This window comes from Cucurbita pepo, chromosome 12, assembly GCF_057944985.1.
Source record: "Cucurbita pepo subsp. pepo isolate OVF chromosome 12, ASM5794498v1, whole genome shotgun sequence".
In the NCBI taxonomy this organism is placed as follows: Eukaryota; Viridiplantae; Streptophyta; class Magnoliopsida; order Cucurbitales; family Cucurbitaceae; genus Cucurbita; species Cucurbita pepo.
In genome coordinates this window covers 14,047,666-14,069,172 of record NC_141809.1, presented here as the reverse complement: position 1 = coordinate 14,069,172, position 21,507 = coordinate 14,047,666, and the positions used below count along the sequence as shown (strand labels likewise).

Below are 21,507 nucleotides of genomic sequence, written 5' to 3'. Positions count from 1 at the left end.
TAACCAATTTAAAATTTTAATATATTTTTTAAAAAACATATATTTAAAGCCATCGGAAATTAGAAAAAATGGTTTAAATTTCATTTAATTCATTAATCTTTTTTATATTTTAATTTTAAAGGCTTTACAAAAATCATAAAAAAATTGTGAAAATAAATCTTTTTAAAATAATTAATTTGATTTTTGCCGAAGCTGAGTTAGGTTGGTTTGGGGGCAATAATGGTTTAAGATTGGGAGGATCAAGGGGCAATGATGGAATTATGTTGCATCATTGATGGCTTAGATCATTTCATTCTCTCTCTGCCAAGTGGCAGTTATTTATTGGTTCTGTTCGTTCTTTCTTTCCCATTTGACCATTTTAATATTTTGACTTAAATATCATTTACACCTCATCATATATTTTATTTTATTAAAAAAACACGTGATTTTCTTTAATTAACTGTAAATAATAATTTATCCACATTTTTTAAAAAATTTGTCAAATTTTAAAAGTAAAAAAAAAAAAGTAATTTTTTAAAAATAAATAAGAGTGATTTATTTTACTCTAAATTGTTGGAATTTATTTTTCGTTTGAAATAAATATGATCGATTTAAGTTGGTAACGCCTTATATCCCGGGTTTGGATGGATTTGGCATCTAATAGTTCTTGTAATGAAGTTTCTATGATTGAGTCACCGAAAATGAAGGTGCATATTGTTAGTCTCGTTAATCGTGCACAGAAAAATGAATTATGAATTTAGTCGATCTAAAATTTGAATTATGCATATTGAACTAAACCCGTGCACAAAAATGTTATTGATGCAACATACCCGTTTTCTAAAACGTTCGACTACAACCACGATTAATTGTTTCACCCGACAACATATCTATTAATTTATCGAGCTGTTTGTCACATTACGTCTAACTCGAAACCAAAGTTTTGTAACAAACACACCACGTGTGGTGTGCATGGGAACTAAATGGGGACATGATATAAATTCAGAAGAAAACAGTGAAAACCCTTCTATTTGTTGAATGTTAGGGTTCTGTCTGTTTGTCTCTATAATTTCAAAGAGAAAGGAAAACCCAACTGTGAATTTGTGGACCAAAATGCCCCTCGCGCAAATAAAATTGTTTTATTCGGGTTAAAACGTATAAATTAGACGAGTAATTAAAACATAGTTTCGTAGATAAGATATCAATTATTATATAATTAAAATATATTGATAAGACAGTAGGTAATATCGTAAAGGATATAAGAAAATGTCGGGATTATCACGTGTTGAATTATGACTCTAAATCTTGGTCAGAGTCTTGCTATAGCTCTGTCGTTTGTCGTGAAAATTCTTAATTGGAATGTTCGGGATTGGAGAATCCAAAGACGTCCAAAGATTTGAAAGACATTTTTTTTTTCTTTTTCTTTTTTTTTTTTTTGTCTGAAACAAAATACGACTCGGACCAGCGACTAGTTCGAAAATATGAAGGCCCAGTTGAAGTCCTTAAAAAGATCGGGGATACCTCCTAGTTGCGCTACCCACATGGATGAAAATCCACTCAGTAATTCATGTGAGCAACTTGAAGCCTTATCACCCGACCCGGACGACGACCAGCGAAATGTAATCACAAGACCGAGCATCGATCTGAAACAAAGAGACAGCAAAGAAATAGAGGAGATCCTAGCCGATAGGGTTAGGAAGACCCGTACTGTCAAATGGAAGAATCTCCCTAAAGGAAACCAGCTGGAACGCGTCGAAGATTTGGACTCCGCCCCCACCCACATCGCCAGGTTCGAAAGTAATCGGTTGACAGGGACGTCAACCAATTAGGTGGGGGAGGATGTCACCAGAATTAAAATTACAATTATTTGGAATTATTTAATTATATATAAATGATTTTTTTTTTTATGATCTAAACATTTAAATTGGTAACTCGAAACCAATATAATAAATTTTGTCACTTCAAAATAATAATAATAGTAAAATAAAAATAAAATTTGTTGGATAATTAGTTTCAAACTTCAATTATTTGACTTTATTTTTAGATTAAAAAATAGAATATTTGTCAAATATCATAGGTTAATTATTAATGTGTTACATAAATATTTTCCTTTTAAAAAAACAACAATTTATTTATCCATACTTTTTTTTAATTGGCTATTTAAAATTGATTATGGTATTTATAACTATTTTTTTAATAAAATATATTTTTATAATACTCATCTCAGCCCAAGCCCATTTAAAGGAGTCCCATAAATCAGGCCCATCTATAATAAAGAAGCAAATGAATGAAACAATGCTTTGCCAATAGAAACTGAATTTGAAGTTCCATCAATCATCAACTTACTTGAAGTTCTGCTTAGAGTAACGAACGTCACTCGTTCACCTACGAACACAAGGTAAAAGACAAAGAGAAAGTCAAGACTCAACTCGAGATTCATTCAGAGCTTTGGTAACCACTCGTAGGTCCATGTTACGATCGATTGTTAACATTTTTCTTTGCTTCTTTTAGGTCGATAACATACTGCATAGAGCCTAAAGGAAATTGTGATATCAGATAAGAGATTCAAAGCTACTCTTAGATATCTATATTTCAATCTCTGACGTGCTCGAAAAAAATATATATAGTTGATAAGAATAGAAAATGTGATAGATAAGATATTCGAAACTACTCTCGTTATAGATATTTCAATCTCCAACCTGCTCGAAAAACACTAGTTGATAAGGATAGTTTAGAGATTCAAAACTATTTTCGATGTCGATATTTCAATCTCAACCTGCAATTGATCGAGATTTCAATCTCGTGTATATATAAGGACAAGTTCTCTCTCCCTCACTCCAAGGCTTGTGGATTATCACCACTTAGAGAAAGCTGCTGTTTTTATCAGAACAAAGATTTAGTCACAGCATAGTTTGGCCATTCAATATTAGGTTAGGATCACATTTGGCTCTTTTTGTACTGTTGATGGAGTGAAGACTCATCTATTAGGAATCACGAATCTCTACAATGGTTTGATTATGTCCATTTTGAGCATAAGTTCTCGTGGCTTTACTTTTGATTTCTCCAAAAAGCTTTATACCAATGAAGATGTATTCCTTACTTATAAACTCATGATAAACTCCTTAATTGGTCGATGTGGGACTCCTCTCCCAACAATCCTCAACACCATCTGTTCTTCTTCGGGTGAAGGAAGATTATGATGGGGCTGAGCCATTTGGAAATTCGGTTTTGGCTATCAATTGTTAGGTTATCCTCAATAGTTTCTGGAAGTAGGTCCGTGAGAGCTCAGGTTGGTTGGAGAGGGAAACGAAACATTCCTTGTGAGGGTGTGGAAATCTTTTTCTAGTAAACGCGTAACGGGGAAGCCTAGAAGGGAAATACTAAAAACTTTGAGGGGAAGTTCGAAAGGGAAAGCCAAAAGGATAGTATCGGTTCCGTTGCATAGCTCTGAAAAATGCGTTTTAGAATCGTGAGGCTGACGGTGATACGTAAGGAACCAAAACAGACAATATCTGCTAGTAGTAGACTTGAACTTTTACAAGGTCCGACCATTTTCGACAGAATACTGAGCATCTTCTTGTCAGTAGACTCCTTGCCAAGACTATTTCTGTTGAATTCATCTGATATTTGGGATACTGACTTGCTGCATTTTCTTCGTGAATGCAGGCCGTTTTTTGAGAAGAGGTTAAAGGGCATGGCTATGGCTGTACCTTTGATAGCACGGCTTGAAACCATCCTTGCTATAGCTCATGCTTCATATGAACCCAACAGAACAGGAAGAACAGACTCTGCAATCTCCTATTTTCTACAAGTAACTAGGTCTAATCGATTCTCTCTATCCCTCTGTGTGTTTTTGTGTGGCAGCGTATGGCAGGTTGAACCCCGAACTACAATTTTGGGAAGTAAACAATGTTAGCCCAAATCCACGCAACAGATATTATCATTTTTGGGCTTTGGCTTCTTGCAAAGGGTTTAAAACATGTCTCTTAGATAGAGGTTTCCACTCCCTCGTAAAAAAATGATTCGTTCCTCTCTCCAACTAATATCTCATTGGGGTCTAGCATCCTCACTGGCACACCGCTTGTTGTCTGGCTATGATACTGTTTGTAACAAAGTATTTCTTATAAGAGTGGGGAAACCTCACTTTACTATAGGCAGACAATGATATGTATTGGGTCAAAGCTGACTATATCTACTAAAAGGTGGGCTTAAATTGTTTCCGAGAACAATTTTGCTGCTGATAAGGTGTGATGTCCCACATTGGTTGGGGAGGAGAACAAACCACTACTTAGAAGGGTGTGGAAACGTTACACTAGCAGACGAGTTTTAAAGACTTGAGTGGAAGCCCAGGGGAGGAGAACAAACCACCCTTTTAGCCCGGGAGGAGAACAAACCACCACTTAAAACGGTGTGGAAACCTTCTCCTAGCAAACGCAAGCCCAAAGAGGGGAAGCTCGAAAGGGAAAGCCCAAATGGTGTGGAAACCTTCTCCTAGCAAACGCAAGCCCAAAGAGGGGAAGCTCGAAAGGGAAAGCCTGGGGAAAGCCCAAATGGTGTGGAAACCTTCTCCTCGCAAACGCAAGCCCAAAGAGGAGAAGCTCGAAAGGGAAAGCCCAGGGAAAGCCCAAATGGTGTGGAAACCTTCTCCTAGCAAACGCAAGCCCAAAGAGGGGAAGCTCGAAAGGGAAAGCCCAGGAAAAGCCCAAATGGTGTGGAAACCTTCTCCTAGCAAACGCAAGCCCAAAGAGGGGAAGCTCGAAAGGGAAAGCCCAGGGAAAGCCCAAATGGTGTGGAAACCTTCTCCTAGCAAACGCAAGCCCAAAGAGGGGAAGCTCGAAAGGGAAAGCCCAGGGAAAGCCCAAATGGTGTGGAAACCTTCTCCTAGCAAACGCAAGCCCAAAGAGGGGAAGCTCGAAAGGGAAAGCCCAGGGAAAGCCCAAATGGTGTGGAAACCTTCTCCTAGCAAACGCAAGCCCAAAGAGGGGAAGCTCGAAAGGGAAAGCCCAGGGAAAGCCCAAATGGTGTGGAAACCTTCTCCTAGCAAACACAAGCCCAAAGAGGGGAAGCTCGAAAGGGAAAGCCCAGGGAAAGCCCAAATGGTGTGGAAACCTTCTCCTAGCAAACGCAAGCCCAAAAAGGGGAAGCTCGAAAGAGAAAGTCCAAACAAAACAATATCTACAAGCGGTGGATCTGGGTCGTTACATATGGGCTTTGGACTGACCTACAACTAACCCGGGATCTCTAGAGTATATTCAGAATCTTAAAAATTATTAGATTTATTAAATTTAAAATTGTTAAAATTCAAACTGAAAATGACACAAAATAAAATTAAAAAAAAAAAAAAAAAAAACAAGTAGATAAAGAAATAAAATCAAGACAGATATTTTTGCATCCATCTTCTCGGATAAAGGAATGCAAAATAATGGAGCAAAGTTAGGACAAGTCGACATTGAAAACCCCAGAATTTGGAATTCAGAATTCAGGCGAAATTGAACAGATAATTGTTTTGTTCGACTGACCTGCTAATCGGAAGCCATCTCATCGTCCTCGTCATCTTCATCTTCATCCACATGTTACAGTTGCAGAACTTCCATGGCCTCCGCCTCAAATTCGACCTCTGCGCTCCTCTCCGCTCCTTTCGCTCCACAATCCCCTTCCCTATTCACAGAAATCATACTATTCACAGACTAATTACTGCCAAGTTCTCAGCCGAGCATCACAACTTCACCATCTCTTACCTCACAGATACTTGCGGATTGCTGCCGGAAACCGCCATTGTTGTGTCCGAGAAAGTCCAGCTTCACAACCGCGAAAAGCCGGACTCCGTTTTGGAGCTTCTCGAGAGCCATGGTTTCTCCAAATCGCAGATATCAAAGCTCGTCCGTAAACGCCCTTCACTTCTCCTCGCTAGCGTAAACCAAACTCTTCTCCCTAAACTGGAATTCTTCTACTCCATTGGCGCCTCGAGACTGGTTCTCGCTAGAGCCCTAACCTCCGACCCGACGGTTTTGACCCGAAGTTTGCAGAATCAGATTATTCCTTCTTACAGGTATCTGAAGAGCGTTTTGCTCTCGGACGCGAAAGTCGTCGCCGCGCTGAAACGAACGTCCTGGATTTTCCTCGAGGATCACACGAAGACTCTGATGCCGAACATCGACGTTTTGCGAGACGAAGGCGTGCCACAACCGTGCATCGCGTTGTTACTGACGCATTTCCCCGAGACTCTGATGCAAAAAACGGACAGTTTCGAAGAAACCGTAGCCGAAATCAAGGGAATGGGCTTCGATCCGAGCAAATCCACCTTCGTATTAGCGATACACGCCATTTCCGGCAAAGGAAACAGATCGATCTGGAACCGATGCTACGATGTGTACCGAAAATGGGGCTGGACGAAGGACGAGATTCTAATGGCGTTCAGAAAGCATCCGCACTGTATGATCTTATCGGAGGAGAAGATCTCTAAAGGAATGGAGTATTTCACGGAGACGATGGGGAAATCCGCGGGAACGATCGCGAAAACTCCAGTGGTTCTGTTCTTCAGCTTGGAGAAGAGGATCATCCCGAGGTGTTCTGTGCTCAGAGTTCTGTCGGCCAGAGGATTGGTGAAGAGAGATTTGAGCTTGACGACGGTTCTGTTGCCAGTGGAGAAGCGATTTCTGGAGACGTTCGTGATCAAATATCTTGAGGACGTTCCTGAGCTGATGGATCTGTATCAAGGGAATGCCAATCTTGATGAAGTTTTGGCTTCAAATTTTTAGGTACATTTCAAACACATAATGGATTTCATCTTTTTGGTGGATTTTTTTCACAGTTCTCCATCTTCTGGTTCTCTCCCTCTCATGCTTTGTTCTTCATGGTATTGCCTTTTTTCTTTGAATTTTTCTAAACACATTCTTGGTTATAATTAGAAAAGGTCATATATAGGTTTTTCTTTTAGGATATTATATCCAATTTAGTTGTGTAATATAGCCATAGACGTATGTTATTGTGACATTACCGTGGCTTATCCAACCTCGGTATCGTGTCGCGATTTCAGCTTGTATGCCTCCTATTTGTGAGTGAGGTTAGAATGACCCTTTGAATATTATCCTAAAAAACGATGCTCTCGACATGACCCTAGATTAGAAGGGACTCCCCGCTTGGAAAAAAGTACTATGCATCCAACCCTACTTGAAAGAAAAATAAATAAATGAAATAAATTAAAACGTTGTGCAAATGGCTTTAAATTGAGTATTATTTGTTATCGTGACACTATGGTGATTGATCCAACATCGGTACTGTATTGTGATATCGGCTTGCATGCCTACTCTTTGTGAGTGAGGGAGGGATTTTCCTTAAACATTATCCCCAAATATGATGTTCTCGATGCGAGTTGCGACCCAGATCAGGTGAGACTAAAGAGAATTTGAGTCCTCAACATCTGTTATCGTGACACTATTATGGTTGATACAACCTCGGTATTGTATCGTGACCTTAGCTTGCATGCCTCTTTTTTGTGAGTGAGGGAGGAATTTTTTGTTGACCCGTTAAATATTATCTCCAAATACGATATTCTTGATGCGACCTAGATCAATTGAGGTAGAGGTCAAAAAAAAAAAAAAAATCCAAAAAGATGGTGGTTGGAGTTGATGGGACTATCATTGGGAAACCCTTTTGATATAGAATTTTGACCAGCAGAGCTAGCTTAGTTTGACGGATCAGTTGCTGCTGCTCTGATAAAGCCAGCAAACCTGCTGGGCTTCTCACCTCCTCCCCTGGGATTCGGTTGGCCCAACATTAACACTGATCCATTTAGGTCAGCTAACTGGGCTGGTCAATTATTGCTATTTTTTGGGCCCCCAAAGCCCAATTAAATCCTTCGCCGCCCTCTTTAATGCCCCCACTTGGGTCACAGGCCCACGCTACAAGACCCGGCGGTCCTTTTCAATTCGGCAGTTCCTTATGAAGGCATCCACTTTTTTCACAGTTCCCGATGTGGGAACATTTTCATTTTTAATTTATAAATAATATATTATTAATATATTTCAGTCAATCCTTAATTAGAGATGGTTCCTAAGTACGTTAAAAATTACAAACCAATCAAAAGCGTCACTTTAAGAAAATATTTTAAATTTAATTAGAATAGGGAAGGTTTTGAAATGATAATTGTAGTTTTATTAATTTTGAATGTAAAGATTATTTGTCATAAATGCGTCCATAAATTAAAATATATGATCATTCCTAAATTAGCCGAGGTAGGACTTTCATCATCCAACACCTCCCTACGCCCCTCTTAATCGAGGCTCGACTTCTTTTTCTTTTGGAGTCCTTTGTTCGACATTTGAGGATTTACCAATCTATTGACACGACTGAGTTTAAGGCATGACTCTGATACTATGTTAGATGAACATGACTCTCCACAATTGTATGATATTGTCTACTTTGAGCATAAGCTCTCGTAGCTTAGCTTTGGACTTCTCCAAAATGTCTCGTAACAATGGAGATAGTATTCCTTGATGTGAAACTTTTATCATCCAACCGTAACAACAAAAATATAATTATTACAGTGAAGTTAAATATTAAAAATATATATTCAAAATTTCAATCTCGTTTCAATAATATCAAAAATTTGTATTTATAATATTGATTAAGAAAAAAACTTAAAATGTCTTTCTCAACCAGACTTTTGATTTAAACTCGTTCCAAACAGTAGCTCCAAATCGAAGAAGATAGCTCCGAACGCTGCATTTTCTCTATTGAAAAAAAAGTTAATAGAAAATATTAATAGAGCTACTAAAATATAATATTTAGAGAATATATTATAATAACTAATTATATAATATATTAATAATATATTTTATCTTATTTTCCAATTTTAGTTAGCTGTATATTTCTTTTTTTTTTTTAAGATATTAAATAGCAAATAAAAAATATTAAATCTATTAATCCTAATATTTGCAAGAGTAAAAATATAATAAATTTATTTATTTCTTTTAAATTTTAGATTTACTAAATTTAAATTTTCAAACATTTAAAAATCATTTAAAATATTTTTCAGTATCATTTTCAAAAGGATAAAATACGTGCTTATAAATAATTTATAACAAAATTATAAATAAATTTAAAAAAAAAAAAAAACATAAAATATTTATCCTTTATTCCTATTTGTCACATGTTCAAATAACGTCCTCCCCTCCGTATATGCTGTAATGATCCTAGAAAGTTCCCGATTAGACTGACACTCGTAATTTAGCCCTCATTTTCCAGATAATAACACATTTGCCACTCAAAATTTTTCCTCCAAAAATGTTAAATTAATTTATTTCATACATGGGCATGTCGGTTTAAGTCTTCAACTTAATTTTTATCCAATCAACTAATAATAATAATAATAATAAAAGATCAATTTTTGCTATGATCGTGCACCCCGAGATAATATAAAAGGTCATTTCTTGCATGTATATGAGATGATCTGTTAGAATCGAGCATTATACGTTATAATCCCGTAACTCTCGTACCTGAGACAATCTATTAGAATCGAGCATTATACGTTATGACCCCACATGATGAAACGCCTCAAGCCAAATAAATAAATACAACGGTGAATATTCAATTATTGCAAATCTTATAAGTAGTTAAAATATTATACTTAATTGATTAATAAACGTATTATATATTTATTATCAATCTCCAGTTAATTAAATAGTTCGAAACGTTGTTGCACTTGTCAAAATGATGGATAACGTGACGTATATGATCATGTCATTAAATTTTTAGATTTATTATTAATTTAAAAAATTTGATGACTCGAATAACTCAGTCCGCCTAACTCAAATAGTATATGTTAGTTAGATTATTGATTTATTTGAATTAATGTTTTATAATTATTTGGTCGATTATTTAATTTTCAATAACTCTTAAAAATAAATTTTAAAATATTTTTTTTTTATAATTATCAACTTTAAAACTCAATTTTAAAAATATTAAACACCAAAATAAAAAGATTTATTTTTATTTATATTATAATATCTCGTTAATTTAATTACTATAATGATTTTACAAATTAACTAAAATTAATTATACATTTTAAATCACACTATGCCAATAGCATTATATATATATATATATATATATATATATATATATATATATATATATATATAACTTTTGATCACCTTAAAATTTTTTAAATTAAAAATTATTATATTCAATAATATCTTTTAAATTAAATTTAACAGAAAAATAATTAACACTTACTCAAGAATCAGACGTTAAATTTTAGGATTTAACGAATCTAGCTATATGGTCCAGTTTAACCTCGTGAATATCCATTTAAATTTTATATATTTTTTATTAATTTAAAATAAATATTTTTTTAATTTATGACATCAATATACTTTAATTTTTTTAAAAAACATTATGAAACGAATGAGGTATAAAACCATGTTATTAGGCTTAGAGTCTAAAATTATTAAACTATTTTTTAATAAATAAATTGGTCTAAAAAGATAAAAATAAATAAATAAATAAATGTGGATAATGTATTGATTAAAAAAAAAACATCTTTTTTTAACAATTATGGATAAACTATTTTGATGATATGAATAAAGCTCGTGATGTAACATTTAATTGGAAATAAACTCAGATGTTCATTGTTTTTTTTGGAAGACAATGGAATCTTTCTGTCTCTGTCATCTAAAATAAAATTTTTACAATTTATTTTGACAGAGCGAGAAAATGAAGAGAGCGAGAGATTGAAAAAAAAGAAAAAAAAAAAGAGAAATTATACAAAACGCGGCTGCTGTTCATACCAAAAAACCGGGGGAGAAGAGGGTGGGTTTTTTTTTTTTTTTTTTTTTTTTTTGGTTTGGGAATTCCAGCTAAAAAATTGAAATCTACAATTAATGAATTTAGAGTTAACTCAACAGAGATCGAACCTTGCTTGTGCTGAAGATCGGTGATTTTGGGATTGTTTTATTTCATTCTATCTTCTTCCCAGAATTTCTGGTGGGTTTCTCTTAAATTTTCGATTTCGGCGTGGTTTTGATTTTAGTGGCGTGATCGGGTGGGATTGCGAGTGTTTTTGGGGGAAATCGTTAATGGGTTTTCGTGGGTTTTTGATTTTGTGAGATGGGTTGGATGAAGATTTGGGTTTGGATGTTTGTCAGGGCGACAAACGTTTGGTTTTGAGGTTGCTGTGTTCTTTGTTCTTGTTCTTGTTCTTGTTCTTGTTTTTTTGAATGGGTTTTCAATGATTTCTGTGGGCGTAGGGATGCCGGAAAGGACATAGGGCGGTGCCAGGAGACATGGAAGATACTGAGCTTGAAGAAGGAGAAGCTTGGTCTTACCAAAACCATGAAGTTTTTGATTCAAATATCGACCCGGATATTGCTCTCTCCTACATCGTAAGCCTTTTGTTCATCTTGTTTTGATATTGTAACTTCTAGATTCTGGATTTGACCTTGTTTGCTGAATTAGATCTCCTTTTTCCTTTCCCTTTTTGAATGCTCATACTCATAGTTAGAGCCTAGTGAATAAGAGAAAATGTAAGAAACAATGAGAAGATCTTAGGTGAAGAAACTTAAACCGTTCCCCACTCGATCCCGTTCTGGGTAGACGAAGAATTTTGCGTGTCATTTGTTCTTGAATATCTGCTATGGATCTCTTGAATTGGAAGTCAAGTGTCATGGAGGAATCGTTATGGTTACCTCTTGTAATCTTTATGCTTCGTTTATCATCGGAGATGTAAGCATTGAAGTTAAGAGTGTTCGGTTGTTAGTGTAATGAATTTGTTTACTGTGGATGTCGGGGAGCGATTTTAGTATAATAACTATTCGTTGCTAGACAAGAACATTAGTCATGTTTGACTCGTTTCCCAGATAGAGATATCAAGAATCTCTGCTATGGATCTCTTGAATTGGAAGTCGAGTGTCATGGAGGAATCGTTATGGTTGCCTCTTGTAATCTTTATGCTTCGTTTATCATCGGAGATGTAAGCATTGAAGTTAAGAGCGTTCGGTTGTTAGTGTAATGAATTTGTTTACTGTGGATGTCGGGGGCCGATTTTAGTATAATGACTATTCGTTGCTAGACAAGAACATTAGTCATGTTTGACTCGTTTCCCAGATAGAGATATCAAGAAGCTGATATCGATGTGTTCTAAGGTCGTATTATATGTGTTTGAGGGATGTTTAACTTGTTGATCAGGATGTGAAAATTCAACATGTTCTGGGACACTTTCAGAAAGATTTTGAAGGCGGAGTCTCTGCAGAAAATTTGGGTAAGTCGAACCACCGTAGGATGATGGATCTTTTTTGTTCCGGTGTATGCTAACTTTAGCTGTCGTGTATGAAGTGAAAGTGGATGCTAATGTGCTTACTACAGGGGCAAAATTTGGTGGATATGGTTCGTTTTTACCGTCCTATCAACGGTCTCCGGTTCGACTTCATTCAAGGACTCCACCGAAAGGTCATAATTGTAGTACATCCAGATCTCCCAATAATTTTCTGCAGGAGGTAAACTTGTTTTCGTTCTGCGTTTTTGATAATTGGCCATTCTTGATCGTCGTTGATGATGGCCTTATTGAGCATCAAACACGTGTTTCGATTCAGGTTGGCCATAATAACTCTGTAGTTTCTTCAACTACACCTCAGTCGATAAGACCTGGCCCGCCTTCTACTAGTTCTACGTCACTGCCCATTACCAGAGGTTCGAATCTGAATGAATCGTCCAAACAAGAAGTATGCACATCTTTCCAGCATGTCGAAGAACTTGCTTCTGGATACGGGTGTGTGAACAATAAATCCACTACTTCTTCGGACCAAAAATCATTGAAGGTGCGAATTAAAGTGGGTTCTGATAACCTGTCAACGAGAAAAAACGATGCGATCTATAGTGGTCTTGGCCTAGATGTTTCACCATCTTCATCGTTAGATGACAGCCCCTCGGAAAGTGAAGGCGTTTCTCGAGAGCTTCAGGATGGTCCATTTGAATCTCCAACTAGCATTCTTCAGGTATATTTGTCTATAAGACGCTCATAGTTTCTCCTTTTCTTTACTGCTACGATGAGCCTCGTTGATCGAATTGCAATTAATTCGTGGAGCAGATGATGACATCATTTCCGGTTCATGGAGGTCTCTTGCTATCCCCTCTTCCTCATGATCTTATTCACCTGACTCAGACGGGGAAGCCTGCAAGAGAGAAAAAATCTACTCGTGTCCAACATTACAATCGGGATCGGCCATTAGTTGGGGAGCCTTCTTTGAAAGGTGGTCAAATGTTAGTTGAGAAGAGAGTGTCGAAAGATACGAATGACTTCTTGTCCGAATCAAAGAACACGAATAAGAAGGACTTCCTGAATGGCTCGATTACGTCGAAAAAGACTTCAGAAATTGATACAGTAGCTTGTGAGGCGCTTGTTTCTAATGCATTAAAGCTTCCACTTTTAGCAAATTCGTGTGCCATTGCAGGCGAAACAACGAAAAGTCAGAATGGGCCATCGGACGTATTAACGGAGGCAGATAAAATTGTGGCTAGGGACAGACATTTTTTCAATCAACTGGAAGACGGTCCAGCCGTAGAGCTTCCACTTGCTATAGAGGACGAGAAGCAAAGTAACGGGTCATCTGGAAAGGTCAAGGAGCCAAAAAAAGCCAGTAAGTTCGATGATACTTCGGTTTCTGCAAAAAAATCTGGAGAAAGCAAGAGGGACAAAACTATTGACTCGATCGAGGCTGCCTCAAGGGGAAAGAATGCTTCAAACGAGCTGAATACTAATCATAAAGCGCTACATGCACATAACAACATGAAATATACTTCAGGAAAGGATCATTCATTACCCGAGGGCAAAAAGAAGTCAAAGTTTAGTCAAACGGATTCTATCCCCAACGGAGAGGTCTCAAAACGTAGTTCGAAATCTGGCTCATCAGGTTCCAAAACGAAGAGTATTAGTAAAGCGGACAACGTTTCAACCAGAACTGAAATTGAAGATCAGAAAACACAGAACTTCAGGAAAACGAACGATAGATACCGAGATTTCTTCGGGGAATTGGACGAAGATGATAATGTAATAGATGCATCCGAGACGCCTTTCGAGGATCGACTAAATCATTCTGACGTATTTGAAAAATCAACGCCTGTTATTCCTGTATCGAGGGAGCGATTATCTGTTGTGAAAATTGGCAAGTCATTGGCTTCAAAAGCATTTCCTGAAGCTGTCACGAACACTGCAAGTGGGACAGTATCTGATACAGCTCCTGCTGCAGTGGATAATGTAAATGGACAAGACAACTGGGTTTGTTGCGACAAGTGTCAACAATGGCGGCTTCTTCCACTGGGCACAAACCCTGCCAGCCTACCTGAGAAGTGGCTTTGCAGCATGCTTGATTGGCTGTAAGTTTGAATGCTTAAAGAACATACTATCATTCAGATCTTATGACCTTTAACCTATTGTTTATGAATCTGTAGGCCTGGAATGAACCAATGTGTGTTTAGTGAGGAGGAAACAACAAAAGCTCTAATAGCAAGGTTCCAAGCACCTGTTGCTCCTGAGGGTAACATTTACAGTAATCTGAGCGGAGTTGCGCCAGGAGTGGCTAATGCTCGGCAATCGGAGCAAAATCACCATCATTATGATTTCAATGCTTGGCCTGGTGGTGGGAAGAAGAAACACGGAGCAAACGAAAGACCGAGTGCAACACTTAAAGGGGATGCCCCTCAGCTATCAAACTCGAAGAAGCATGATGGAGCGATGAAAAGCAGGAGTTTAGATGATGTGAACCAGTTGCCTGTTGGAGATGAAGCTAATTTTCGTCATTTAAACAAGTCGAGTGATGTTCCTGTCGAGAAGCACAGGCATAAGTATAAAGAGAAGCAGGAATTTCACGATATCTTATCGGATGAAGGCATGATCTTTCTTTTTTTAGTGCCGATTACTTGCTCTACTTGACAATAAGAATCTCACTTTTCGATGAATCATTTGCACAGGTGCTACGAAAGTTTTGAAGACTAAAAACCGAAAAGAGAAAGAACTCGATTACTCTAGACCTTTAAAGAAAGTCAGAACTGATAGTCTGGATATGATTGATGAAGACCAGATATCAGTGCACAGTGGGTCTGTTGTGAAAGTTGACCCGACCTCGAGCATTGGCTTTCCTTCTGCATCAGGTGGAACTAATAAGTCTAAAAGTATGGACCATTCTTCTAAGGACTCGAAATATAACATGAATGTCATCCACCGAGCGCCCAACGATAAAAGAGACGACAAACTACTGGGTGCCTTGGGTGATGATTACCTGGGAGGAGGAAGTGGTAGTACCAAAAGCAATTCAAAGAAGAGAAAAGCGAAAGCGTCCTCGGATGTTCAAACTAATCCCGGGTCCCTTAACGGTTCTGAGCATCTCCCACAAAAGAGAGGTCCTGTTACGAGTGATAATGACCATAGGAAGGAGAAAAAGGCGAAGCTATATAAGCCTCCAGGTAAAGAATCCAGTGGTAGAAAAGAGAAAAAAGGTTCCCATTCTAAGAATAGGCTGCCACTTGGACAAGACGTAGGGAGCTCTCTTTCTCATCGGAGTTTGGACGGTGCCGATTCTTTGAAAAGGGATTTAGGAGTGATACAACCTTCTCTTGTAGCTACTTCAAGTTCTTCTAAGATATCTGGTTCACATAAAACGAAATCCAGCTTCCATGAGATGAAAGGATCGCCTGTTGAATCTGTTTCTTCATCGCCTATGAGAATACCTAATCGAGACAAGATTTTACGGTCATCTAGGGAAGGCAAGGATTTTCTGGATGCTGGTCGTACGAGATTCTCAGATGAGGAAGAAGAGGATGGCGGTAGCGACCGCTCTGGGACTGGTAGCAAGAAGAAGTCTGTTGTGGCTCATTGTAGGCCGTTAAAGTCCCCCTCGATTGATACTTTGAACAAAGACGCTAGTAATATGTCAGGGAAAAAAGCTAAAACTAAGAAGTCTTCTTCTGATGTCCTAAATTGTGACCTTCCAAATGGTAGTCTTGGCGGAATTGATCCTCAGCATCCTTGTAAATCATGGGCTGAACAAGTTCAGAATGAAGATAGACCAAACGGAACGAGATACAGGGGCAATGAAACGTATCCAGTCAAAAGCGGAAAGGATTTACCGTCACAGTCGAAGGACATGAATGGGAGCTATTGTTCAGATGTTGGCATGCACAAGGACAAGGTTCCTTATTCCCACGACGACTTGCGAGGAAGGTCTCATCCACATTCTGATTCGAAGGTTAAGAATGGTAAACACAAGTTACACGACAACTCTAGGATCAAATCCGGAGACGCAAGGAAGGAAAGTTCAGGAAAACTGTCCATCGAGCGGGGTAAACGAGATGGTGAATTAAATTTTGTCAAGCATGAAGGTCCAGATTCTACAGTAGATAGCACTTCCAAAGAAAACATGATTTTGTCTGCAATGAAGAATCAGAAACACGACCGCAATGGCACTGCTTCAAAGAAGTCCCTTTTTCAGAAAAAGGATCAACTCGAAAAAGTCTCGGGAAAAAGTACACCGGTACAATTACCAACGTCAGGAGAACTGCGAAACGAGATACCGCATTGCCCCACTTCAGCAGGGGGTGGAAAAGGAAGTGCGACCGATATTTTGCAAATAGACGCTTCAGAAAGTAAGGATGTATTAAGGGGGAAAAAGCATGCTAAGAATCGTCAAAAGGAAGCTCAGACCAATGGCTCACGACATTCCACCCCCAACGAGAGGATGCCCATCGATGCGCCAAGTCCGGCTAGAAGGGATTCCTCCAACCAGGCTGCTACCAAAGCTATGAAAGAAGCCAAAGATTTAAAACATCTTGCCGATCGTTTTAAGGTTACTAAACGCATACATTCCCGATTTGGTCTTTATCTGATCTTCGTATTCTAATTCTTTTTATATTCTCAGAATACGGGGTCCAATCACGAATCCTTAGGGTTTTATTTCCAAGCTGCCCTTAAGTTTCTTTATGGAGCTTCTTTGCTCGAGTTGTCCAACAATGAGACTGCCAAACAGTCTATGCAAATATACAGTAGCACTGCAAAACTATGCGAGTAAGTCGAAATTATATCTTCTGTGCGTGCACCAAGATTCTCGAGAACCAGAATTTTATCTCTTCGTTTTTACTCGTCTTCTTTCGAGTTATAGTTTAGATTTTCCTGCACGCTTTTGAATTACAACTAGATGTTTTCTTTTGAAACTATGTCGAGTCAGTCAAAATATGAATACATAGAACGTTGGAAGCTCAGGTATCGTTTCTTTTATGTGAGACTCTCGTCCAACATTTTCTCGGGATTTATTCTCTCCTCGTATTAGGAAAAAAGTGGTAATGATATGTTCTTCGACTGCTCGGGGGTTGAGCTTTTCTTTATCTTCTCCCTTTTGATGTTCGTAGGTTTTGTGCACACGAGTACGAGAAAATCAAGGACATGGCTGCTGCTGCTTTGGCATACAAATGCATGGAAGTAGCTTTCATGAGGGTGATTTATTCTTCACATAACACTGCCATCAGAGACCAGAATGAGTTACAGAAAGCCCTGAAAATGCTTCCCTCTGGTAATAAGAACGAATAGACGTGAAATACGCTCAAGCTATTTGTTAATAACATTCTTCATATCGCTTTCTGGTACGTTTTTATCAGGAGAATCTCCATCACCAGCGTCTGATGTCGATAACTTAAATAACCCTGGCACGGCAGACAAAGTTGCTCTTTCTAAAGGTGTCAGCTCGAGCCAAGCTAATGGGTCCCATGTCATCCCTGCTAACAACCGTCCCGATTTTGTACGGTTGCTCGGTTATGTATGTATACTTCGAACTTTATACTGGTTACTTTTATTATATTAGATAATAATATCTTGTTCGACGGGCTGCGAGAGGGAGGGTCGGTATTTAAAATTACCACATATAGTCGATGAAGAGGTTTTTTTCTTTCCTCTACAAATCTCTACATTGTTGAACACAAATATTTGAGAAGTTCTTCCCTTCCATTGCTAAAAATAGTCCATTCGTATCTCGAGCGACGAAGTATACTTATTTTGTGTATTCAAGTATGAACGTTAATATTTTGATGATGGTAATTTACAGGCACAGAACGTAAATTTGGCCATGGAAGCATCGAGAAAATCACGGATTGCTTTTACAGCTGCAAATGCGAGTTCGGTAGGGACAACGAATAAGGACGGTATCTCTTGCATCAAGACGGCTCTTGATTTTAACTTTCAAGATGTAGAAGGCCTGTTGGCTCTAGTACGGATTGCAATGGAGGCAATTAACCGTTGAAAAAACTGATTATAGAAACGATTTTTGACTCGGGACTCGTCTGGTTGGTATGTTGCTTTGAGAAGCATCGATGCGAAAAGCAGAAGAGACCGACCACGTTACACGAAAATCCTGTTGATAGCATGGTTACAGCCTTTTAATGGATCTCTCTGTACATTGTCCTGGTGCTTGATGAATATAACATTGTTGGCTGGCTAAGGCTGCTTTGCCATTCGTTTTAGACTAGGAAAGCACGATCGGCCACGAGGCTTCTGTATATGGACGTTCTGAGACATGTACCTGGAATATTTACGATCCAAGGTCACGATCCTGTCATTGTGGGACGTTCGAAGTCCTAACGGTGGAGCTTGTAGGGACTTCAGCATCCACAAGGAGTTACGTTTGTCTGTCCTATTGATTCGGTGACACCTCAACGTTCGTTTCTTGATTGGCCATGTCATTCTCGTACTTGGGTCGTGCTAAAATGCTGTTGAAGGGGGTTAAGACAGGTGATTATCTCCTTAATACAGTAATCAACTTCATTAATCTTATTTAACTCTGCTTTTCTCCTAATTGCAGGTTTTGTATTTTACGTTTTCCTGTTATTTATGGAACGGAATAAATAAATAACACGACAAATTGTAATAATATCGTCGAGTGCATGCTCGTATCGTAGCTCGTAGCTCCCAGCACGACCGTCGTTTGAGTTAATTTACAGCAGGTTTGTCATCTTTTTGTGTGGCAGTTTCTGTATATTTCCATGCATTAGTCATTGAACCCAGTTTATATCAGTTTAAGGTACACAGTTCTTTTCTAGAGAAGGATGAAAAAAGTGAAGGGGAAGAGGGGAGCTTATCATCCAATACAATCAGCTGGAACTTGCAATAATCATGGTAACTTCATCTTTCTTACTAATCATGTTAGACGCTTAACGTAACGGCTTTAGCCCACCGCTAGCAGATATTGTCCTCTTTGGGCTCTCTCTTTCGAGCTTTCCCTTAAAAATTTTAAAACGCGTTTGTTAGGGAGAGGTTTCAAATTGGTAGGACGATACAGAGAAGATAAGCGTGGCCTCTATGCAAGGATGACACGCTCGAATTGAGAAACGGTCCAATTTTTTTGGAAAAAAAAGTAGAAGTTAGGGTGGCCGAGTGGTCTAAGACGCGTTTTGAAAACCTTGAGGGGAAGTTTGATAGGGAAAGCTCAATGAGGATAATATCTGCTAATGGTGGGCTTAGACGGTTGTTTTTAAACTTCTTAAGGTTTTTAAAACGCGTCTGTTAGGGAAAGGTCAATGAAGATAATATCTGTTAGCGGTGGGCTTGAGCTTTTAGTCTTAAAACTTCTCAAGGTTTTTAAAACGCGTCTGCTAGGGAAAGCTCAATGAAGATAATATCTGCTAGCGGTGGACTTGGGCTGTTAGACTTAAACTTCTTAAGGTTTTTAAAATGCGTCTGCTAGAAAAAGCTCAATAAAGATAATATCTGCTAGCGGTGGGCTTGAGCTGTTAGACTTAAACTTCTCAAGGTTTTTAAAACGCGTCTGCTAGGGAAAACTCAAAAAGATAATATCTGCTAGCGGTGAGCTTGGGCTGCTAGACTTAAACTTCTCAAGGTTTTTAATACGCGTCTGCTAGGGAAAGTTCAATGAAGATAATATCTGCTAGCAGTAGGCTTGAGCTGTTAGACTTAAACTTCTTGCTTCTAAGGCCTCTCCTCGTTCTTAGTCCCATGGTATCACCTATTTTCTGGAGTGGTATCATCTTCTTCCAGAACAATATCATATTCATGAAACTGCAGTCGGCGTTCTTTGGATTTTTCGTGTCGAGAGCATCCCCCTTGGGGTGGATGGCAAAATGTCTTTAGAGGCTGTTAAATCATTCGATAAGCAATTCGTTTTTTGAATCTTGGGAGGGAGTGGAGTTCAAGGGGTTGGTTCGATTTAATTCTTCTTGATGGACATTCGTTTTTATTCAGTCCTTCGTGCTTTTAAAAGAATCTCGAGTAGGTCCTTGAACTTTCAATCCAATGTAGCGGAAGTTAATATGCACGAAAATGATGCATTCGGCTCTGGTTGTTTGGTAATGCTGATTGATAGCTCTCATTGCAGGCTGCTGCAGATTCTGATGTTGGTGGAGATGGCTGAGAACCCAATTTTGTTCATAGGTCTTTGATTCATATTATGACGATGGTCAATAAGATTTTTATGTTCATCAATTATTGTAAGTTATATATTTTTTTTTATGAGAGCATTTCATTTCTTTTAGATACTTTTCTTTAATATATAATTTAAATTTTGAGATACGAAATATTGGTGAAAAAATTTACTTAGTCGAGATCCCACATTGGTTGGAGAAGAGTACGGAGTATTCTTTATAAGGGTGTGGAAACCTCTTCTTAACAGGTATGTTTTAGAATTGTGAGGATGACGGTGATATGTAACGAACAAAAATGGACAATATATTGGGCTTAGTTGTTACCTATTTTTTTTTTTTTTTTAATCTTAAATATTAAAATTTTGCTTAAAAGTTGGTTAAAATTGGTTGGAATCAAATTATTATTTTATTAAAATATTTGACTAATTTAGAAAAAAGAAATGATAAATATAAATCCTAAAATTGATAATTTAAGTTTTTTCTTTAATATCTAATTATATTTTAAACTTTTTTAGGTAGGTTTTAGTTCAAATAATTATTTGAAAAAAAGTATTATTACGCGTCTTTAATAAATTATAAAACATATTTTTAATATGACAAAAAAAAAAAAAATCATATATTTTTCACTTCATTAATAATCTAATTGAATTTAATTTTTACGTCATTAATAAGTTTTTTTGGGCTTTATTTGTGAAATTAATGACTAAATTAGCCAATCAATAGAGGGTATAAATTGATGCAATAAAATAAATAAAAATTTAATATAACTAGTTAGATTTTATGTAATTATTATTATTATTTTTTCCGCTCAGGCATAACTCAGTAAATATAATATTAATTATCATCACAATCGTGATTATTTTATTATTTATTTTAGATTGTAAATTATTATTATTTTTTTATTAATATTTTAAAAAAATTTACTTATATTACATTAATAATAAATAAATTCTTATAAATTTTAAATATTAAATATTTACCAGTTAATTAACTTCGATTACAAACGTTTAATATTTTTTATATTTTTAGAAGTAGGGTAGAGTTGAATCAGACTGTAACCTTATTCTCGAGTGGTTAAGTTGACGTTACAAAAAAAAAAAAAAAAAAAATTAACCTGCA

General features: G+C 37.3%; 2 protein-coding genes and 1 non-coding gene across 5 annotated transcripts; all 3 read left to right on the top strand.

Annotated features, from left to right (window-relative positions):
* The first annotated feature begins 5,369 nt into the window (after positions 1-5,369).
* On the top strand, positions 5,370-6,786 carry LOC111807635 (uncharacterized). The gene has a single exon (XM_023693438.2). It carries the CDS (start codon positions 5,547-5,549, stop codon positions 6,732-6,734), a length of 1,188 nt encoding a protein of 395 aa, XP_023549206.1. The 5' UTR covers positions 5,370-5,546; the 3' UTR covers positions 6,735-6,786.
* Positions 6,787-10,669: 3,883 nt separating this feature from the next.
* Positions 10,670-20,500, top strand: LOC111806374 (cysteine-tryptophan domain-containing zinc finger protein 3). 3 transcript variants are annotated; one of them, XM_023691665.2, is made up of 15 exons: positions 10,670-10,788; positions 11,226-11,360; positions 12,163-12,235; positions 12,340-12,470; positions 12,567-12,968; positions 13,061-14,346; positions 14,422-14,858; positions 14,941-16,811; positions 16,884-17,029; positions 17,371-17,531; positions 17,617-17,774; positions 18,060-18,742; positions 18,813-18,954; positions 19,026-19,126; positions 20,343-20,500. In XM_023691665.2, the coding sequence occupies exons 2-12, from the start codon at positions 11,262-11,264 to the stop codon at positions 18,252-18,254; spliced, it is 4,959 nt and encodes a 1,652-aa protein (XP_023547433.2). In that variant the 5' UTR covers positions 10,670-10,788; positions 11,226-11,261; the 3' UTR covers positions 18,255-18,742; positions 18,813-18,954; positions 19,026-19,126; positions 20,343-20,500. The 3 variants fall into 3 exon arrangements, with proteins under 3 accessions (XP_023547433.2, XP_023547431.2, XP_023547434.2); XM_023691663.2 differs by lacking the exon at positions 10,670-10,788 and adding an exon at positions 10,803-10,962; XM_023691666.2 differs by lacking the exon at positions 10,670-10,788 and adding an exon at positions 10,975-11,146.
* On the top strand, positions 19,249-19,353 carry LOC111807845 (U6 spliceosomal RNA). Its single transcript, XR_002816990.2, has one exon. It is a non-coding gene; the product is annotated as a U6 spliceosomal RNA (small nuclear RNA).
* Positions 20,501-21,507: the final 1,007 nt, after the last annotated feature.

What these genes read in the sequence shown, in the direction of transcription:
- LOC111806374 (XM_023691665.2), top strand. Translation starts at nt 11,262, where the DNA reads ATGGAAGATACTGAGCTTGAAGAAGGAGAAGCTTGGTCTTACCAAAAC. An exon ending in TGCAGCATGCTTGATTGGCT is followed by an intron (nt 14,347 to 14,421) that starts GTAAGTTTGAAT and finishes ATGAATCTGTAG; the next exon opens with GCCTGGAATGAACCAATGTG. An exon ending in ATCTTGCCGATCGTTTTAAG is followed by an intron (nt 16,812 to 16,883) that starts GTTACTAAACGC and finishes TTATATTCTCAG; the next exon opens with AATACGGGGTCCAATCACGA.
- LOC111807635 (XM_023693438.2), top strand. Translation starts at nt 5,547, where the DNA reads ATGTTACAGTTGCAGAACTTCCATGGCCTCCGCCTCAAATTCGACCTC.